Genomic DNA, 19,006 nt, shown 5'->3' on the forward strand with positions numbered 1-19,006 from the left:
ATTTTTATTTTTTGAGTGAAACGAATATTCAAATGGTGGAAAATAAAAATAATACAAAAATATCATTTTGTCTATGCATTTAACATAAAATATAACAAAATTGATTGCAGGACTATTTGTCCTAACAAAAGTGAAGTTGAAGGACAACGGGAATGATTTGGGAAATTGAGGGACCAAAATGCGAATCGGGTCAAAGTTTAAGGACCATTAGACCTAAAAACCCTTCAGTTTTTAAGTTTTGTTTGTTTTTGAAACCCATATGGAACCGAATTGGGTTTTATCCAATAGATCAGTACTTGTTCCCCTGTTTTAATTATTTTCTTTTTGGCTATTTTTCAGACCATGAGCTTTGGGATGAGAAACTCTAGGTACATTGAAGAAATTAAAGAAGAACCAGAGAGGGAGTGCACTGGAGCCGTTTCTTGTTCAGATATTCTTGTTTTGTCAGCTAGGGAGGGTGTTGTTCAGGTAATTTCCTTCACCCTTCTTTTTCTTTGACCTGACTCTCTTGTGTAAAACAGAGATCTTTATTTAATAATTTGACAACAACTCTAGTTTAATTTATTCTTCCCATTACAGCTAAAAGATAAGAAGGATTTTTTTACAGATTTTAATCCATTTTGGACCACCAAAGCTGTTGTTATAGATTTTAAAACAGAGATATGAAGTTGGTATACCGAGTTAAATTCATATTTATATTTCAAGGCTCACACATTGTGGGAGCAAATTTCGTCCCACGAGAATATTCGATTGAGATTCCTCTTCCTACGTCGCCGTTTCCTTCTCCTTGCAAAACAGATCGGAGTTAAAGGATCACACCCAAGGGGTGTTGGCCAAAGGCCCTCCGATGCCTAAGTTAGGTTGGGTATTTCAAGGAAAACAGGGTGGCCGGAGCCGTGTGTTGTGGGCGGAGCCTTGTGTGAGAGAGAGAAGGAATATGGTGGCTAGGGTTTGTGAATGATAATTTCTTCAGAGTTTCAGTAGGAATTTAGACGTACCTTGACCCTTGTGCGTAGCCAAGTATTTATAGGAGCCTCGGAGGCTAGAGTTTCAGAGGAATAATTCAGTAGATGGAAAGGAATTATTCCTCCCCGATTAGGTGAGATTTGATTAATTAGGGATTTGATTTATTTGATTTAAATCAATCCCTAATCAGGGTAGGAATCAAATCAACCCCAATTTTAATTAGGTAACTCTCAATTTAATTGGGTAACCCCCAATTAAATTGAGTAACTCTCAATTAGGTCAAATAATCCCCAAATGGAAGGAATTATTTGACCTAGGGTGATTTAATTCGGTTCCCACAAATGCCCCCCCAGCTTCTGCATGGCTCGTGGTGGCACGTAGGAGATGTGAATTATTTGTTGGGCTGTCCAACTGTAATTGGGCTTCATTCTTGGATTTGGGCTCCTGAGTTGAGGAGGTGTTTGACTTGCCCATTTTATGAACACCCAATTGGAAAGGGTTTGAGATTCCTTATAGGTCAAGGAATTTTTGCTCCTTATAATTGTAGGGCTCCTCCAAGTTATTCTTCACATCACCAGTTTTAATTCTCCACTTTCGTCAGTGAGAAAGAGTGAGTTTTGGAGAACTATTCCAGCTTGCTTGTTAAGGAGGAGAGAGTGCATCTCTAGGTAAATTGGCTCAAACTGAAAAATACATATATATATATATATATATATATATATATATATATATACTTATATATGTATATTTTTTGTCTTCTTGGATGGGGGTCCAGCGTGGTGAGCTTTGGCAGCAAAGAGAATTCTGCAAATGGAGGCATGCGAGCCTGGTGCGTGTTGGTGAGCCAGGATGGCTACAAGGGTTGCTGGGGCAAGCTTGGGTCCACACGGAGGTGAGCCTAGTGCTGGAGACAGGTGCGTGAGGGCTGCAGTCTGGGCTCGAGCTGGTCGCGTGCTGGGCTGGAGGCTGGAGCGAAGAGGCGCTGGACCTGCGTGCAACGTGGGCTTGCGCTGGGCAAGTTGGCCACATGCGCTGGGCCTTCGCATAGGCAGCGGGCCGCGAGCTGGAGCAGGTGCGCTACGTGGGCCAGGATGGAGCAGGAAGCACGCTGGGCTGGAATTGGATGCGCGCTGGGCTGGAGGCTCGAGCTAGGCCGCGACGACGCCGGGCCGCGTGTGCTGTGCTCCAAGTGGGCTCGAGCTGGGAGGCACTGGGCTCCTCTGCAGATTGGGCTGCCACTTGTTGGACCCATTTTTCTGTTTCTCCCCTTTTTTTTTGCTGCTTTTTTCTTCTTTTTTTTTTTTTTTTGTTGAGTCACGAACTATGAATTTTAACTTGCGATTTTCTTCGTTTATTTTTGCAGCTGCTCAACGATCATGTCTTCTGAAGGGAGAAGCCAATCACCAAACTCGCAAGTGCCATTGTACCTGCTGGAAGGGGGGGGGGGGGGGGGGGTTCCCAAGTGCCCAAAGAGAAGTTCGTGGCAAATTTGCATCACATCACCACTGAGGCCCAATTCGAAGCATGGCGTGCACTTTTTGATTCCGCCATTCCCAAGGATGTGCATGTCAAGTTGGAGAAGCCCTTGTCTGACAACGTACCTCGTGTGGATCCTAACAACCCAGGAGCAAGGATTATCACGTTCCGTCCCTTCTATTTCTCGCTGGGCTTCACATTTCCGCTGTCAAAATTTTTCAGGGACGTGTTTTGCGCCATGGAGTGTGCCCCGAGCCAGTGCACCCTGAACATTTATCGGGTGATCATCTGCTTTGAGAATTTGAGTCGCTTTTTTAAGCTAGGTCTGACTGTTCAGGAATTCTTCTACTTCTTCGAGGTGAGACGCTTCGAGAAGTATGCCTAAGTTAGCGCGTGCAAGCGGAAGTTGTTCGACGGTTTTAGTCAGGGCGATCATGTGTGGAGCAAGGATGTGCTGGAAGTCAGTGGCAGATGGGAAGGGGAGGTTGGCGACTGTCCGCTCGTCCCTCTCACCTACTGTGATGGTAAGTTGCATCCCTTTGATCTGCTACAATTACCCTGGAATTCTTTGTTGTGTGTCTAATTGACTTTCGTCTTCCGCTTGCAGGAAATGCCATCCGCAAGAAGCTCGTTCTCGACCCGAACATGACCAAGGTTCAGCAAGCTTTGAACATCCCTGCCCAGTTTCCTGAATGGCGCTGGTTGCTGAGCGAGCATCGGAAGGAGGTCGGTGGCCTGCCCCCTGTCGAAGATGTTGAAAGATGGAAGCTACATGGCTCAGACCTAACTGATCTGCCAGTCGAGCAGGAGGAGTCCTCGACCAAGTTCTCTGAGGAGAAGAAGGCTAGCAGCAGATCTGCCCGCAATGAAGCCATAGTCTCACGATCAAGGGATAGATCTCCATAGCGAAAGCAGTCCAGACCTCCTTCTGCCACGAGCAAGTCTTCCTCAAGGGTGGTCTCGTATGCTGAGAAGGTCCATATAGGAGTTGCTCCTGCCTCATCTGCCGGGATCAAATGCCTCGTTAGCACGAACAGCAAGAAGGCCAATGGCATGCAGGAGGTCCGGGATATTTTGCTCAAGTCTCCACTCGTGCTGCCCAAAACCCGTGATCTACCTTGTAAGAAGGCTGCTGAGAAACAAGGTTTGGGGCGTCTGCGCCGATCCAGAGATCAAACCGAGAGGACTGTGCCTCTGCCAAGCAACCATGACTCGTTTGCGAGGCCACGATCAGTCAAGAGCGGAGCTGACTCCATGTTGCAAGTTGCAGCCAAGAGAGCTAAAGAGTCGTCTGCTCAAGCAAAGAGTCCTTCAGTTGCGCGAATTGCCGGTCCGAGAATTGGTGATAGCTCTGTTGGGGGTGAGTCTGTGTCTGGTCTACTTAAAGCGGGCTTCCTGTCAAGTCCATCTGCTTGTGCGAAGCTGGTTGACCATGTGTATCGAGCTAGTGACCTTGGCGCTTTCTCGAGCCTTCCCTTGGATAAGCAAGAAGAAGCCGCCATGTATCATCTTCAAAGGGGGATGGTTTTTAGTGTTGGGGCCATGCAGAACTCACATGCTGTTGCCCCCTCTTCTGCCCTGCTTGATGAGCTGATGAAGAAGAATGCTGATCTGGCTGACAAGCTCTCGAACGAGCCGATTCATCATGATGCGAGGATTTCCGAGGTAAATGAGAGTATGTCTGCGCTCAAGAGTTCTGTTGGCCAAAAGGATGGTGAGCTCGAGTCTCTTATGGCTACTCTGCTCGAACGCAAGGAGGCCTACTTTCGCCTCGAACGTAAGCATGCTGCTCTGTCCCAGGATCGTGACAAGTTGCTGGCCAAGTTTGACACCCATGCGGAAGCCACGGAGGCATCCAAACATGAGATTGCTGCTAACGTGTACAAGTTGGGATACTTGGATTGCCGAAATGGTGCTTCTCCATGCTGCCCTCTCGAAGATGATGACGGTGAGCCGCTCTGTCTTGACCTGCCCCCTTCTCAAAGTGAGCAGATCTATGTTGTGGACGTAGAAGCAGTTGAAGAGCAGGTAGCAGATGAAGCTGCAATGGAGGAAGACAATGCCCAAGATGGCACAGCTGATGAGGTTAGGGCAGATGCGGAAGAGCAGGCAGCTGAGGCTGCCAAGCAAATGATGCTGGTTGAGCAGAGTGATGCTGAGGCAGTTGTGGACGTGACCGGCTGAGGGTCGTCTGCCGAAGTCCCCTAGTAGATGTAGTTCATTTTTGCTATTTTTGAATTTTGTAATCTTCTTTCAATAAGTGGCCTTTAGTTTACCACCTTATTTATTGTTGAACTTGGCTGGTTAGCCGTTTTGCTGTGGAATTTTCAGTTATCTTTCAAACTTCAATTCTCATTGTATCTTGTAAGTGTATGTCCAGAGACATAGCGCTTGAAAGAGACTCCATTGAGTTTGTTCTCGAGAAGTAGCTTGCCTGCAATGGAGGTAAGGCTTGTCACCGGCGGGCGTATGTCAGGGACATAACGCTCGAAAAGTGCTCCATTGAGTTTTTGCTTGAGAAGCAGCCTGTTTGCAATGGAGATGAGGCTTGTCGCCTGTGGGCATATGTTAAGGACATAACGCTTGAAAAATGCTCCATTGAGTTTGTGCTTTGAGAAACAGCTTGTATGCAATGGAGGTGAGGCTTGTCGCCTGCGGGCGCATGTCAGGAACATAACGCTCAAAAAAATGCTTCATTGAGTTTGTGCTCGAGGAGCAGCTTGTTTGCAATGGAGGTGAGGTTTGTCGCCTGTGGGCGTATGTCGGGGACATAACGCTCAAAAAATGCCCCATTGAGTTTGTGCTCGAGGAGCAGCTTGTCTGCAATGGAGGTGAGGCTTGTGCCTGCGGGCGTATGTCAGGGACATAATGCTCGAAAAATGCTCCATTGAGTTTGTGCTCGAGGAGCAGCTTGTCTGCAATGGAGGTGAGACTTGGTGCCTGCAGGCGTATGTCAGGGACATAACGCTCAAAAAATGCTCCATTGAGTTTGTACACGAGAAGCAGCTTGTCTGCAATGGAGGTAAGGCTGGTCGCCTGCATGTGTATGTTTGTGGGACATAATGCTCGAAAAAATACTTCATTGAAAAGCTTGCTCTTGTATTGATGTCAGTGTGACTACATCACTTTATTGAATAAAAGAGATGAACAACGTAGATAACATCGAAAGCAGTTTGTCTTCAATGGCAGTAAAGGAGGCCCGTCGCTTGCTAGAAGCCCAGCTGGTAAGCTAAGGGCTTCACGAATATATAGTATCTCCGAAGGTGGTGTGTATTCCATTGTCTCGGGTGTCGAGGGTATATGTAAGACCCTTGTCTTGGGGAAACAAGAACGGTGAGCAATCCCACATCGCTCGGGGAGGGAAAGGTGAAGTGCTTTAAATATGTGGGCACTTCTCTTCCTAGCACGAGGCCTTTTGGGAGCTCACTGGCTTCAGAGTCATAGGAACTCTGAAGTTAAGCGAGTTGGGGGCCAGAGCAATCCCAAGATGGGTGACCCACTGGGAAGTTACTTGTGAGCTCCTAGAAACAAAATCGTGAGGGCAGAGAGGGGGACCTAAAGCGGACAATATCGTGCTAGGGGAGTCGAGTCCTGACAAAATGGTATCAGAGCTGGATCCCGACCGGAACTGTGCCAGCGAGGACGCTGGGCCCCAAGGGGGGTGGATTGTAAGACCCGTGTCTTGGGGAAACAAGAACGGTGAGCAATCCCACATCGCTCAGGGAGGGAAATGTGAAGTGCTTTAAATGTGTGGGCACTTCTCTTCCTAGCACGAGGCCTTTTGGGAGCTCACTGGCTTCGGAGTCATGGGAACTCCGAAGTTAAGCGAGTTGGGGTTAGAGCAATCCCAGGATGGGTGACCCACTGGGAAGTTGCTCGTGAGTTCCCAGAAACAAAACCGTGAGGATAGATGGGGGGCCCAAAGCGGACAATATCGTGCTACGGCAGAGCCGATCCCGGGATGTGGCAATTTGGTATCAGAGCCGCTCTGCCGTGTGGTGCGAGTGTGCCGACGAGGATGTCGGGCCCCTAAGGGGGGTGGATTGTAAGATCCCACATCGACCAACGGAGAGGGGGTGATGTGCCTTATATGTACATACCTGCCTCCATCTAGCACGAGGCCTTTTGGGAGCTTACTGGCTTCGGAGTCATGGGAACTCCGAAGTTAAGCGAGTTGGGGCTATAGCAATCCCAGGATGGGTGACCCACTGGGAAGTTGCTCGTGAGTTCCCAGAAACAAAACCGTGAAGACAGAAGGGGGGGCCCAAAGCGGACAATATCGTGCTACGGCGGAGCCGATCCCTGTCTGCCGCACAAATCTCACGGCCTGGAGTTCCGGGCCGAGGGGATATGCGTTGACACCCGGCTTCCTGCTTTTGGATGCGGTGCGGTTGTGCGCGAGGCCTTTTGGGAGCTTACTGGCTTCGGAGTCATGGGAACTCCGAAGTTAAGCGAGTTGGGGCTATAGCAATCCCAGGATGGGTGACCCACTGGGAAGTTGCTCGTGAGTTCCCAGAAACAAAACCGTGAAGACAGAAGGGGGGGCCCAAAGCGGACAATATCGTGCTACGGCGGAGCCGATCCCTATCTGCCGCACAAATCTCACGGCCTGGAGTTCCGGGCCGAGGGGATATGCGTTGACACCCGGCTTCCTGCTTTTGGATGCGGTGCGGTTGTGCGCGGGCGTGCCAGCACAGTCTACCGTGCGTCGAGATGATTGATGTGTATGGAAATGGTTAAGTGGTGCGCCTGTTTGAACTTGTCTTCTAATCAAATGATTGTAGCCGAGAGAGGAACTAATCTCGGCTGTTAGGTTCACGGCCTGAACTACAAGGCCGTTCAATGATGGTGTTGGTGGTGGGTTTTGGGCGGTGCTCCGGGGCGTGGCTCGACGAGCGACGGTCGTATGATATATGGGGTGAATGAGCGAATAACAGAGATGGTGCTCCGGCGCCTTGAAAATCAAGGGTCGTATGATATATTGATGAATTGATTTTCCTTACAGTCTAACACTACTCCTAGGAAAGCAAGTAAAGATATTGAAAGTGCATTACAGGAAAAAATAAGTTGCTCCGTGGGAGGCTTTGGTTTGGTGTTTGAATTCTTTGAATGTAGCTTGAGCCTCGTATTTATAGGAAGAGTTCTTGGAGAAGTACTCGAGGTTGAAAATCCGCATGGTGGAGCCTGATTAGAGCAAGTGGGTAGTCTAATCGACATTTGGGATCGTGAAGTATAGTGGTGTGACCCCATAAATCCTGGTGAATCTCGGCCGCCGCCCCGATCATGGACTCTGCGCTTCTGGCCGTGGAGACGCATTTATGGCCTTGATAGCTGGTGACCTAATATCTCAAGCTGCCAGAATTCTTGTGAGAATGTCTACGTCTAATCACTCTGATCCTCATCACCAAATCCTGACTTCAATAACTTCCCACCTTCCCTCGTGCATTAAATGCTTATTCGTGGTCAGTGGGTTTGCTGCAATAAACAGAGGCACTACTTCATTAAATGAAGCATGGGACCCTGTTGTCACATGATGATTCGACTTTAATGCCTTTGGCCGTGATTTTGTTCGGCCTCGGCCTCGGCTTACAATCGAGGGCGAGATGATCATGCCTTGGCAACTTTCCTTCTGTTTTTAGGAAGGCCAAACACCTTGGCGAAACGCTGCGCTTTAGCTTTTACGAGCCAGTGCCAGGGCCGAGAAAAGGGGCTCCTTCGGCCAGTTCATGATCGTGATTTATCAGGCACAAACAATCCCGGGATGTGACAGTATAACTTCCTCTACCCCCAAGTCGGCTGATCACGTAGGGACCTTCCCAATTGGGCTTCATCTTCTTTGACCCTTGCCTTGGTGCTGTGATGAAACTCTTTCTAAGCACAAGGTCTCCAGGTTGAAACTGTCTGATCTTGGCCTTCTTATTGTAGTTGGACGTCAGCTGTTGCTAGTAGGCTGCCACTCGAATAATGGCCTTTTCTCGTTCTTCTTCGAGCAGATCAAGGTTGACTTTCATCTGCTTGCAATTTTGGTCAAGATTGCCCACCTCAATGCTCATGGAAGGGACTGTGATGTGTGGGGGGATGATTGCTTCTGTCCCATAGGCTAGAGAAAATGGTGTCTCGCCGGTTGATCTCCTTTTGGTTGTGCGATAAGCCCACAACACTCTTGGTAACTCGTCGACCCATTTTCCTTTTACGTCTTCCAGTCTTTTCTTCAGGCAATCCAGCACGATCTTGTTGGATGCCTCTGCTTGGCCATTGCCTTGCGGGTATCTGGGGGTTGACAGGTGTTGTTTGATGCCATACTTTGCAAGGAATGCAGTGATCTGCCTGCCCACGAACTGTGTACCATTGTCGGTAACTATCGACTGCGGGCATCCGAATCGGTAGATGATGTTCTTCTAAATAAATCATTTGACATCAGCTTCCTTGATAGAGGATAAAGCCTCGGCCTCGATCCATTTGGTGAAGTAATCCATGCGACGATCATCATCTCCTTGTTGGCAGGTGCTGTCGGCATAGGTTCCACTAGGTCGATGGCCCATTGCATGAAAGGCCATAGACTGTTCTGCGGATGGTATTCCTCAGCTGGCAAGCGAGGGATTGGCTTATATCGTTGGCATCGATCACATCTTCGAGCATACTCCATGGAGTCTTGGCGCATGGTAGGCCAGAAATAGCCTATGCTAAGAGCCTTCTGGGCAAGCGATCTGCCCCCAGCGTGATTTCCACATTCGCCGTCGTGTATTTTGCAGAGAACCTCGAGCGTCTGCGGGTACTTGATGCAAGTAAGATAAGTGCCAGAGTATGATCTGCGAACAAGCATGTCACCTTTCATGTAGTACCTTGCAGCCTTCTGTTTGATTTTCCGGAACTCGGACTTGTCCTTGGGTAAGTTTTCGTTAACCAAGTAGTCAATGATGGGGTCTTGCTCTTGCCAGCTAGGATCCTTGTCGATCTGCATCAAGTTTGGCTGCTCTGCCTCTTCTATGCTTGGCTGGTCAAGGTGCTCGACCAGGATGGAGCGTCTGAACTGGGTATCAAGCGCTGATCCTAATCTTGCTAGTGTGTCTGCGTGCGCGTTCTCTGCTCGAGGCACGTGTTGGATGGTGAAGGTAGGAAACGCCTTCAATAGCTCTTGGACTTTGTCAAGATACAAGATCATCCTTGGGTGCTATTAATTGTTGATATATTGTTAATTAACAGTTGCTGATCTAGAAAAGAGGAATCGTTGAAATGCTTCGTGTGCTGCAGTAAAATAAGAAGAAACGCTTAGAGATTTCTTCTGTAAAGCTGTGTTCGAGTTGAGTGGATGTGGATTTGAAATTCAAACTTTGTATGGAAGAGAAAAGAGGGAAAGAAGAATAATTTGGATCGTTTTTGTAAATTTTGAATTCAAAACACAAAATTTGTGTTTGACTTGAGCGGCTTTTGTGTTTTCTGTTTTTTTAAAATTAATAATTGAAAGTATTAGGGGCGGATGTTTGCGCCTGTAATAAAGATCTTTAATGTAATCTGCCAACATGGCAACACAAATAGTAAGGGCGGATCTTTGAGATTTTCTGCCCCTATTAACAATAGGGGCGCGTGTATTAAGGGCCCATTCTCTTTCCGCCCCTCCTTCTCATTAGGGGCGGTTTTGCAAGATATCTGCCTCTACAAGTGCTTTTAGAGGCGAATATTAAATGCCCCAAATACTCATTTTTTTGGTAGTGATTTGATTTTCCAGACTTGTATAGTGTTGAACTTAACAATTTGCCAAATGAGTGCATGTAATTTAATGTGAAAAGGAGAGGGAATTATATGCTGTCACATTTTCTGTGTTTCTATCCATGCCTTTGACCAACATTTTCTGTGTCACATTATATGCTAGTAAATGGTCTTTGGTGTCAAAACTGGATATTTTCAATAAACTGATTTTGGATGGTTGTGTGAGCTAGTGTTAATTGATGTCTGTGGTTCTATTTTACTGTTTTTAGAATATGCTTAGTTTCATCAGCTACTCCAGATTCAGAGAATGAGAATCAGCTGTTTTTTGGAATCATTTGTGCACAGTCGATAAACATAGTGCAGTATTCTCCTTAAAACTTAATTTGAGATCTTCTAGGGTGAGAATAGTGGTAAGTGTGGATAAAGCCTGGTTTCACCAGTCTCATCAGAGGATGGGCATTTGATCTTTGATCTTCTAGGATGCTGTTATAACAGTTTATAGTTAAGAATTAGATAAGTAGGGAACATGAATCATTCACCCTCTAAAGATCTTTGCAACTGGCTGTTTTGTTTAGATCAATAAGGATTTTATCACCCTAGGTGTCTGAAACTTATCCATAACCTTACAGGGTCCCCAACTTTTCATCGCCCTAGGTGTCTGAAACTTTCCATCACACTACAACGCCCCGCTTTTCCATCGTCGTACAATGTCCCCACCTTCGGTCACTGATGAGCACATAAACTATCACATTTATTATCCCTAAATATATTTGTTAGTAATTGATTTTCTTACAATTTTAGTTAATTAGGTTTGTTTTTCACTTTTGCACTTGCTTACATACCCATTACATAATTGATGATGATTTCATCTTAAGGTTGAAGAAGATTATTGGATGCTAGTAGGCAAATGGATGCAACAACCAATGAAACAAAAAGATGAAGAATTTGGAGAATGGAGTCATCAACACTATGAAATAAATAAAGGAAGCAAATTGGCAATTGATTTGATGGCAAGTGGAAGACATATTCAATTCATGCATGGAGTGGATGAAGCAACAAACAAGATGGTGGCTTGAAGATGTGGAATCATGAACTATTAAAATTGTGAGTTAAGCAAATGAAATGAAGGATGATGATAAGAGGTGCAACACTTAACCAAAAAAAAAAAGGATTGAATAACAAAAGCAAGTAGAAGTGGAGCAACAATTGAAGAAAAGAATAAATATTAAGATGAGGGTTACGGTTGTGCATTGAATGAGATGAGAATTTTAGATTTTAATATTTCCCTAGTTGTTGAGATTTAAGGCTATAAATAGGAAGCTCTACAAGCCTTCAAACCACACCAAGCTCCACAACTCTTGAGCTTTCTCTCTTCCCTCCATCTTTCTAAGTTTTAATTTCTGTTTTTAGTTTAATTTTATTATGGGGAACTAACTCCCTAGCTAAGGCTAGGGAGAAAGCTTTTAATATAAGTGTGTAATTTTTATTAGTTTGATCCAAACTTAAGCTTTAATGTGAATTTGTAGTTTTTGTTCAAATGGAATTTGTAGTTTTCTTTTTAATTAATTGATGAATGTTTGATAATCTATTTCATGAGTTCAATCATGTATTTCCCATTGTGTAGTAAAAACTTTCATGCTTTTAAAAGAGAAGAGAATTACCAAAGATTAATAGAATTTTGATGAAGATTATTTTTTGATAGTTTGTTGCCAATGGTACAAGTTATGCTTAGAATACTTCTAAATGAAATTAAAAAGAGCTTTAATTATTTTGAACAACTACAATGGAAAATATTATGTGGATCAAATTATTAAGAGTTGCATGCTTATGTTAAAAGTGGAAACCCAATGCCTTAGTGTTTTAATCAATTAAATTTTCTTTAAATCAAATCTTGCATAAATCTACTTTTCAATCATAATTGTTCTTTTTCAGCTCTGTTATCTTTACACCGCTCTCTGTGGATACGACACTCGGACTTCCGAGCTACACTACTATACGATACCTTCCCTTGGGTTTTGCAAAGTGGTGCGAACAAATTGGCGCCGTTGCCGGGGAGCGGCTTGTCAAAGAATACAGAGATCCCCTTGGTCAGAGGTTTGCTGGTTATGTGAAATTCTTCACATATGGTACACTCTTTCCAACTTTCATCTTATTGTTAATATAAAAAAAATTTAAATTTTTTTTGTTTTGGTTTGTTTTTGTTTATTTATTTATTTTCTTTATGCGACCTAGAGATCATCTAGGAAGATTTGTCAAAAAATCTGAAACCATGGCTGAAATTGTGTTTAATGAACAAGAAATTGCAAATAATGAACAAGAGATTAATGCTCAAATTGTGAATAATGAAATGAGAGAAGAAGTAGTTGCACCTAGAACTTTAGAGACATTTTTGCATCCTACTCGTGCACCAAATCCTTCATGCATCATGTTTCCACCTAACATGCCAAATTATGATTTCAAACCTGGAATGATTCAATTACTACCTATTTTTCATGGCATGGAAAGTGAAAATCCTTATGTGCATGTTAGGGAATTTAAGAAGCAATTGGCACCTTTTACAATGTTCAACTTGATAGGATTAATTTCATAAGGTTGAAATTTTTTCCTTTTTCCTTCAAAGAAAAAGCAAAAAGTTGGCTGTATTCATTAAGGGCTAGATCCATAGGCTCTTGGGGGGAAATGACTCAAGCATTTTTTAACAAATATTTTCCAAATCACAAGACAATTGCTCTTAAGAAAAGAATCTCAAATTTCTCTCAAAAAGAAAATGAAACTTTGTACCAAACTTGGGAAAAATTTAAAGAGCTTTTGAATTTGTGCCCACACCATGGCTTTGAAAACTGGCGTCTTGCTAGTTATATCTATGAGGGACTTCTCCCCCGTGATCGCCAATTTGTTGAGTCTATGTGTAATGGAAATTTTATGCAAAAAGACCCTGATGATGCCTTAGAATTTTTGGATGAAATTGCTGAAAAAGCTCATCAATGGACTGTCCCCAGTCTAGTTGAGACCACTGATCGTTCAAGAATTGCCACATCTTCTACTAATAAAGGAATTTATCAATTAAAAGAAGAAGATGATTGGAAATTAAAATTTGAGGTTTTGACTAAAGAGATAGCTGCTTTGAAAACGGAAAAATCAAATTTGCCTCAACCTGTTTTTCAAGCTGATGTTAATCAAGTATGTGATTCTTGTTATGAGATTGGTCATACTGTTAAAAATTGTCCAATTTTTCAGGAAATGAAAGGAGCTTATGAGGAGCGTTGTGCTGCTATTGGAAACTTCAAACAACAGTATTCTCCTTTTTCCAACACTTATAATCCAGCAACAAGGAATCATCCAAACTTTCGTTGGAGCAATGAGTCACATCCTCAGGTAAGTGACATGAATTCTTCCAATAATCAGTTTCAAGCACCTAATGCATTCAATGCTAGGCCATCTTTGAGCGATACTCTTCACACATTTATGCATGAACAACAAAAGCAAAATCAAAGGTATGATACTTTGCTTGGTCAATTGGTTGAAGAAAATAAAGAAATTAAGAGTCAAATTTCCAAGTTGACTAACTTTTTGGCTGTTAATGAAAAAGTAAAATTTCCTGCCAACACTCAACCAAATCCAAAAGGGGCCAATTATTGTGAATCTTCACTTGAGCATGTAAAGTCTATCATTACTCTTAGAAGTGGTAAAATAATTAACAACACACCTTCACGTAAGGAAGTTGAAAAACCTAAGAATAATGATGAACTTAACATGTCTAACTTGAATGAATCAACCGAATATCATTTTCCTGCTCCTTTTCCTCAAGCTTTAAATCTTCCAAAGAAATTGGGTCAAAATTCTGAAATTTTAGATGTCTTTAAAGAGGTCAAAGTGAATATTCCTTTGTTAGCTGCTATTAAACAGATTCCATCCTATGCTAAATTTTTGAAAGATTTGTGCGCAATCAAAAGAAAGCATCAAGTGAAGAAAAGGGCCTTTTTAACTGAACATGTGAGTGCATTGTTACAATATAAAATTCCTCCAAAATATAAAGACCCTGGAAGTCCTACTCTTTCGTGTGTAATTGGAAATAATTTTATTGATCGTGCATTACTTGATTTGGGCTCCAGTGTAAATTTATTGCCTTATTCAGTGTACTTGCAGCTAGGTCTTGGTGAGCTTAAACCTACAAAGGTAAATTTGCAATTGGCTGATCAATCAGTAAGGACACTGCGAGGGATTATTGAAGATGTGTTGGTCCAAGTGGACAAATTTTATTATCCTGTTGATTTTATTGTTTTGGACACTGCACTTGTTTCAAATTCTGATAATCAAATTCCTGTGATTTTAGGGCGTCCTTTCTTGGCTACTTGTGATGCTAACATTAATTGCAGAAGTGGAGTCATGAAACTTTGTTTTGGAAATATGACTATGGAAGTTAATGTTTTTAATGTTTATAAACAGTCATTTGGGGAGGAAGATGAACCTGAATCTGTGAATTCTATCTCAACTTTATCGCATGATCAATTTGCGAAAAGTAGTGTTGTTTCTTGTGCAGAGAAATTTCAAATTAATTCTAATGGTTTTGATTTAACAAGAAATTCACAAATTACTGAAATTGGTTCATTATTTGATTCTTTACAGGTACAGGAAGGGATTGGCTGGAAACCCAAAATTGACATACTTCCACCTTTATATGATGAGCCTATGGTGTCAAGTGTAAATGAGGCTCCTAAAGTGAAAGTGAAATTGTTCCCTAAGTCTTTGCTAAATAGTGAAGTTGACACTTCTCATGTGGTATCCATTTCTAAACCCAATTATTTTCAGGGAGAAAATTATTCAAAGACTTTTCAGCATTTAGGTGACTTCTATCCCACTCGTTATAATTTTGTTCCAACATGTCTCTCATATTTTTCTTTTATAACACATTGAGGACAATGTTTCATTCAAGTTGGGGGGGGAAGTGAAATTATTTTTGGCAATTTGTTAGTTTGTAAATTTTATTTTATTTTAAAAAAAAATTTAAAAATTTAAAATAAAAAAAAACAAAAAAAAACCTCTATGCTTGTTGTCATCGAAATACATTTGCATTAAATTGAGATTTGATATTCATGCATGAGTTTAAAATTGAGAACACTTGAGCGATACGATAACTAATCCAGTCTTTAGTCTTTTTCATTTATTTCTACTTAATGAATGATTTATGAGCTAAGCTTTGAAAAATTCACACTCACACTAATGCGCTTGAGAAGATAGAGTTTGAGATTGATTATATTTATCTTTGTTGTCTTAAAAAAAAAAAGAATAAAAAAGAATAAAAAGAGAACTTTCACTTAGTAACCGGGCCTCTTGCTTAATCAGTAGTGAGTGTTCGCGTCAAACCGTGAAGTTCTTAAAAAAATAAAAAATAAAAAGCATGTGTGACTTGTTTAGCTTTGTAGCCTTTTTAACTCGAGTTATTAAGCTCATCGGGGTGTTTCAACACCTAATGCCTTAAAGCCTTTGTGTTTGAGAGTCATTGGCCTAACACTTGCTACATGGGTTAATTAGAAAGCTTAAGGGAGCTAAACATTGCACAGTCCACATAATAGCATTTATATATTTATTTAAAAAAAAAAAAAAATCTAAGATAGCAAGGATGGTGTGATTATGATTGAATTTTTGTCTTCTCAACTGTGTTAGTTCACTTTACACCAAAGCAAGCAAATGAAAAGTTTATTAATGGTGATAAATGACTTTGACTTTAGACTGGGAGAACTTAAAGTTTTGGATTTGTGTTCGCTCTTTTAAATTTGTTCATGAATTGAGAATCTTGGTTTTTGAGCTTTGACATTCTTGATGATGATTTGGCAGGAGAGTTACTTAAAATTTCAGATGTTTGTGGGTATCATCCCTGAAAACCCTCACGAGACTACAACTCGTCCACTAGGGCAACCTAGGGGTTTAAAGGCTTATTGCATGCACTAAATGCAATCGAGATCCCTACGAAAGTGGCTTAGTTAGTTTTCATTTATGCTTAGTTTTTAATTTTAGTTTGCTCGAGGACTAGCAAATTATAGGTTTGGGGGTATTTGATGAGCACATAAACTATCACATTTATTATCCCTAAATATATATTTGTTAGTACTGTAATTTATTTGATTTTGAGCTATTTAGGCTAAAGTTTGGTTTTTATAAATTTGGGCATTATGCTAATAAAAGTATTGGAAATTAAAATTACTACTTTTTCTTTGTAGGCTCTTGGTAAGATTTGCAGCAAGTTAATAAATAAGTGCAGCAATTACTAAGAGGATATTGAAAAGAAGAGTGAAGTGCCGCACCAATACATAAAGGAAAGGACAAGAAGCAATGAATGCACCAGCCAAAGGAAATGAAGGGTGGCTGCTGTAGATGGAAAGAAAGTTTGTGTTTTACCTAGCATATGGTGTCATGGCATACGCAACTCATTTGTTGAAAGAACAAATAAACAAATGAAAGCTAATAGGTAAATGGCAGCAAGAAGATCAGCACTTGCCAAAGAAGATTTATCAAAGGAAGAAGTGGTGATGGCATTGATATAAATAAAACAAAAGCATTGAAGTGTGGCAGCCAAACAAATGAGGATGAAGATTTGGAGGGTGCTGCCGGCACTAGAGGAAAATAAACAAGGGAAGCAAAAATGGTGATTGGCTTGGTGGCAAGGTGGAGAAGTTATTTATTCAAATGAAGTTGGAATTGTCTACTCTCATTCTCCTATAAATAGAAGGAGCTACGGCATTGTAAAATCACACCAAGCTCCACAACTCTTGAGCTTTCTCTCTTCTCTCCATCTTTCTAAGTTTTAATTTCTGTTTTTAGTTTTATTATGGGGAACTAACTCCCTAGCTAAGGCTAGGGAGAAAGCTTTTAATATGAGTGTGTAATTGTTATTAGTTTGATCCAAACTTAAGCTTTAATGTGAATTTGTAGTTTTTGTTCATATGGAATTTGTAGTTTTCTTTTTAATTAATTGATGAATGTTTGATAATCTATTTCATGGGTTCAATCATGTTTTTCCCATTGTGTAGTAAAAACTTTCATGCTTTTAAAAGAGAAGAGAATTACTAAAGATTAATAGAATTTTGATGAAGATTATTTTTTGATAGTTTGTTGTCAATGACACAAGTTATGCTTACAATACTTCTAAAGGAAATTAAAAAGAGCTTTAATTATTTTGAACAACTACAATGGAAAATATTTTGTGGATCAAATTATTAAGAGTTGCATGCTTATGTTAAAAGTGGAACCCCAATGCCTTAGTGTTTTAATCAATTAAATTTTCTCTAAATCAAATCTTGCATAAATCTACTTTTCAATCATAATTGTTCTTTTTCAGCTATGCTATCTTTACACCGCTCTCTGTGGATATGACACTCGGACTTCCGAGCTACACTGCTATACGACACCTCCCTTGGGTTTTGCAAAGTGGTGCGAACAGTCACCTTACAAAGTCCCTCACCTTTCCATCAAGAATGTTTCTGTCTTTCTGCTATTATTGCTGCATGCTGTTATTTTCATATTCTGGAGCTTGCTATGAGATACATTTATGACCCATTTAAACATGATGTTTTATCATTTTTTTCCATTTCCTTTTTACTTGCAGATATTTCCAAGGCATCCCGGAGGCTGTTTCAGAGTCTGATCAAAGAGGTGGTTGTGCATGCTGAATTTATTTGAGCAATTCACCTCTAATGCTGGGCTGCCTAAATTTTCCATTTTTAATGCTCCCGATTCATAGCCATTGTTTGTACACGCTGTATACTAAGTTATTTCTGTTTAGCCATGCTTTGACTTTTGCCATTTTGACTTTGTGGAAAGTAGTCCTGTTTTTGTCAGATGAACTCCAAGAAACCTCAAACTGTTGGAACCCCTTTTTGGATTGTCTCACCACGAGCAGGGGCGGAACTAGGTAGAGGGCTACCATGGGCTTTAGCCTAGGTAGCCTTTTTATAAAATTAAAATATATTACATGTATTTTAATGTTATTCATCTCATAAAAATTTAGTAGCCCACTCATATGTAGCTTTGTAACTTATTATTCACTCAATTTTGTAGGCCTATAATCATCTTATATTTAATTTGTTTGCTCAATTAGGAAACATAATCTCTTAATAAACACTCATGATTTTAACTCTCAACCTTTTACTATTTTATCCCAATGTATACTTTTATTTCTAGAAAAACTAGAGAAACAGTAAGTACCCAAACAAAACTTGGTCCTTAGATTTTAAGCTAATAACTTTAGCTAGCTCACCCATTGAAAAATTCCTGGTTCCGCCCTTGACCACGAGTTATTGCTTCTACTTTCGAAACGGAATCGATGCTTCTAGTTTTGACTTGTGAGAATCAACTTCATGGAATCTTTAAATTAACTTTTGGGTAACAGTTACTTATGTGGTCTTAAGCTATTATCTTTGGTTCTTCCTTATAACTTTTGTTTTCTTGTGTCCCAAGTATGTGGATTTCATGTTTATTATACAATATTTGAGTTTAATTCAGCAAACCCTCCGTTCAAATGCATTGTCATCTCCCTTTCTCTCAGCTGTTTCTCATGCTTGTCCAAAATTACTTCACATTTTGGTTTTTTTCTTTTGGGTCTTTCGAGCAAATTTTCTTTTATATTTGTAAGCTGAAATTGGCATACCCCTCTATATCTTAAACTAAACTTCAGACTGTTATCGTACGTCATCATGTGTGCAAAACTTCGTATGAATATATGAGTTGCGCCACTATGAAAGTCGCGCTATTAACATATTCAAGCGTCCTCTTTAGATTGAATACAGCTATAAGATTATTATTTACCTAACTATATTAGAGGACAATATTTTGTGCTTTTTTTATTATTATTTTTTTTATG

At 41.3% G+C, this 19,006-nt stretch overlaps 1 protein-coding gene and 1 non-coding gene across 2 annotated transcripts; one reads left to right on the forward strand and one right to left on the reverse strand.

Annotated features, from left to right (window-relative positions):
- Nucleotides 1-12,876: 12,876 nt before the first annotated feature.
- LOC148291212 (small nucleolar RNA R71) lies at nt 12,877-12,983 on the reverse strand. The gene has a single exon (XR_015827237.1). It is a non-coding gene; the product is annotated as a small nucleolar RNA R71 (small nucleolar RNA).
- Nucleotides 12,984-13,533: 550 nt separating this feature from the next.
- On the forward strand, nt 13,534-17,816 carry LOC148291213 (uncharacterized). Its single transcript, XM_088245715.1, has 3 exons — nt 13,534-14,625; nt 14,776-14,882; nt 17,753-17,816. Exons 1-3 carry the CDS (start codon nt 13,534-13,536, stop codon nt 17,814-17,816), a joined length of 1,263 nt encoding a protein of 420 aa, XP_088101841.1.
- The last annotated feature ends 1,190 nt before the right edge of the window (nt 17,817-19,006 follow it).

The sequence above is a fragment of the Prunus avium genome, chromosome 8, assembly GCF_965620075.1.
Source record: "Prunus avium chromosome 8, drPruAviu1.hap1.1, whole genome shotgun sequence".
NCBI lineage: Eukaryota > Viridiplantae > Streptophyta > Magnoliopsida > Rosales > Rosaceae > Prunus > Prunus avium.

What these genes read in the sequence shown, in the direction of transcription:
- LOC148291213 (XM_088245715.1), top strand. Translation starts at nt 13,534, where the DNA reads ATGAATTCTTCCAATAATCAGTTTCAAGCACCTAATGCATTCAATGCT. An exon ending in AGGAAGATGAACCTGAATCT is followed by an intron (nt 14,626 to 14,775) that starts GTGAATTCTATC and finishes GATTCTTTACAG; the next exon opens with GTACAGGAAGGGATTGGCTG. An exon ending in CCTAAAGTGAAAGTGAAATT is followed by an intron (nt 14,883 to 17,752) that starts GTTCCCTAAGTC and finishes TTTTACTTGCAG; the next exon opens with ATATTTCCAAGGCATCCCGG.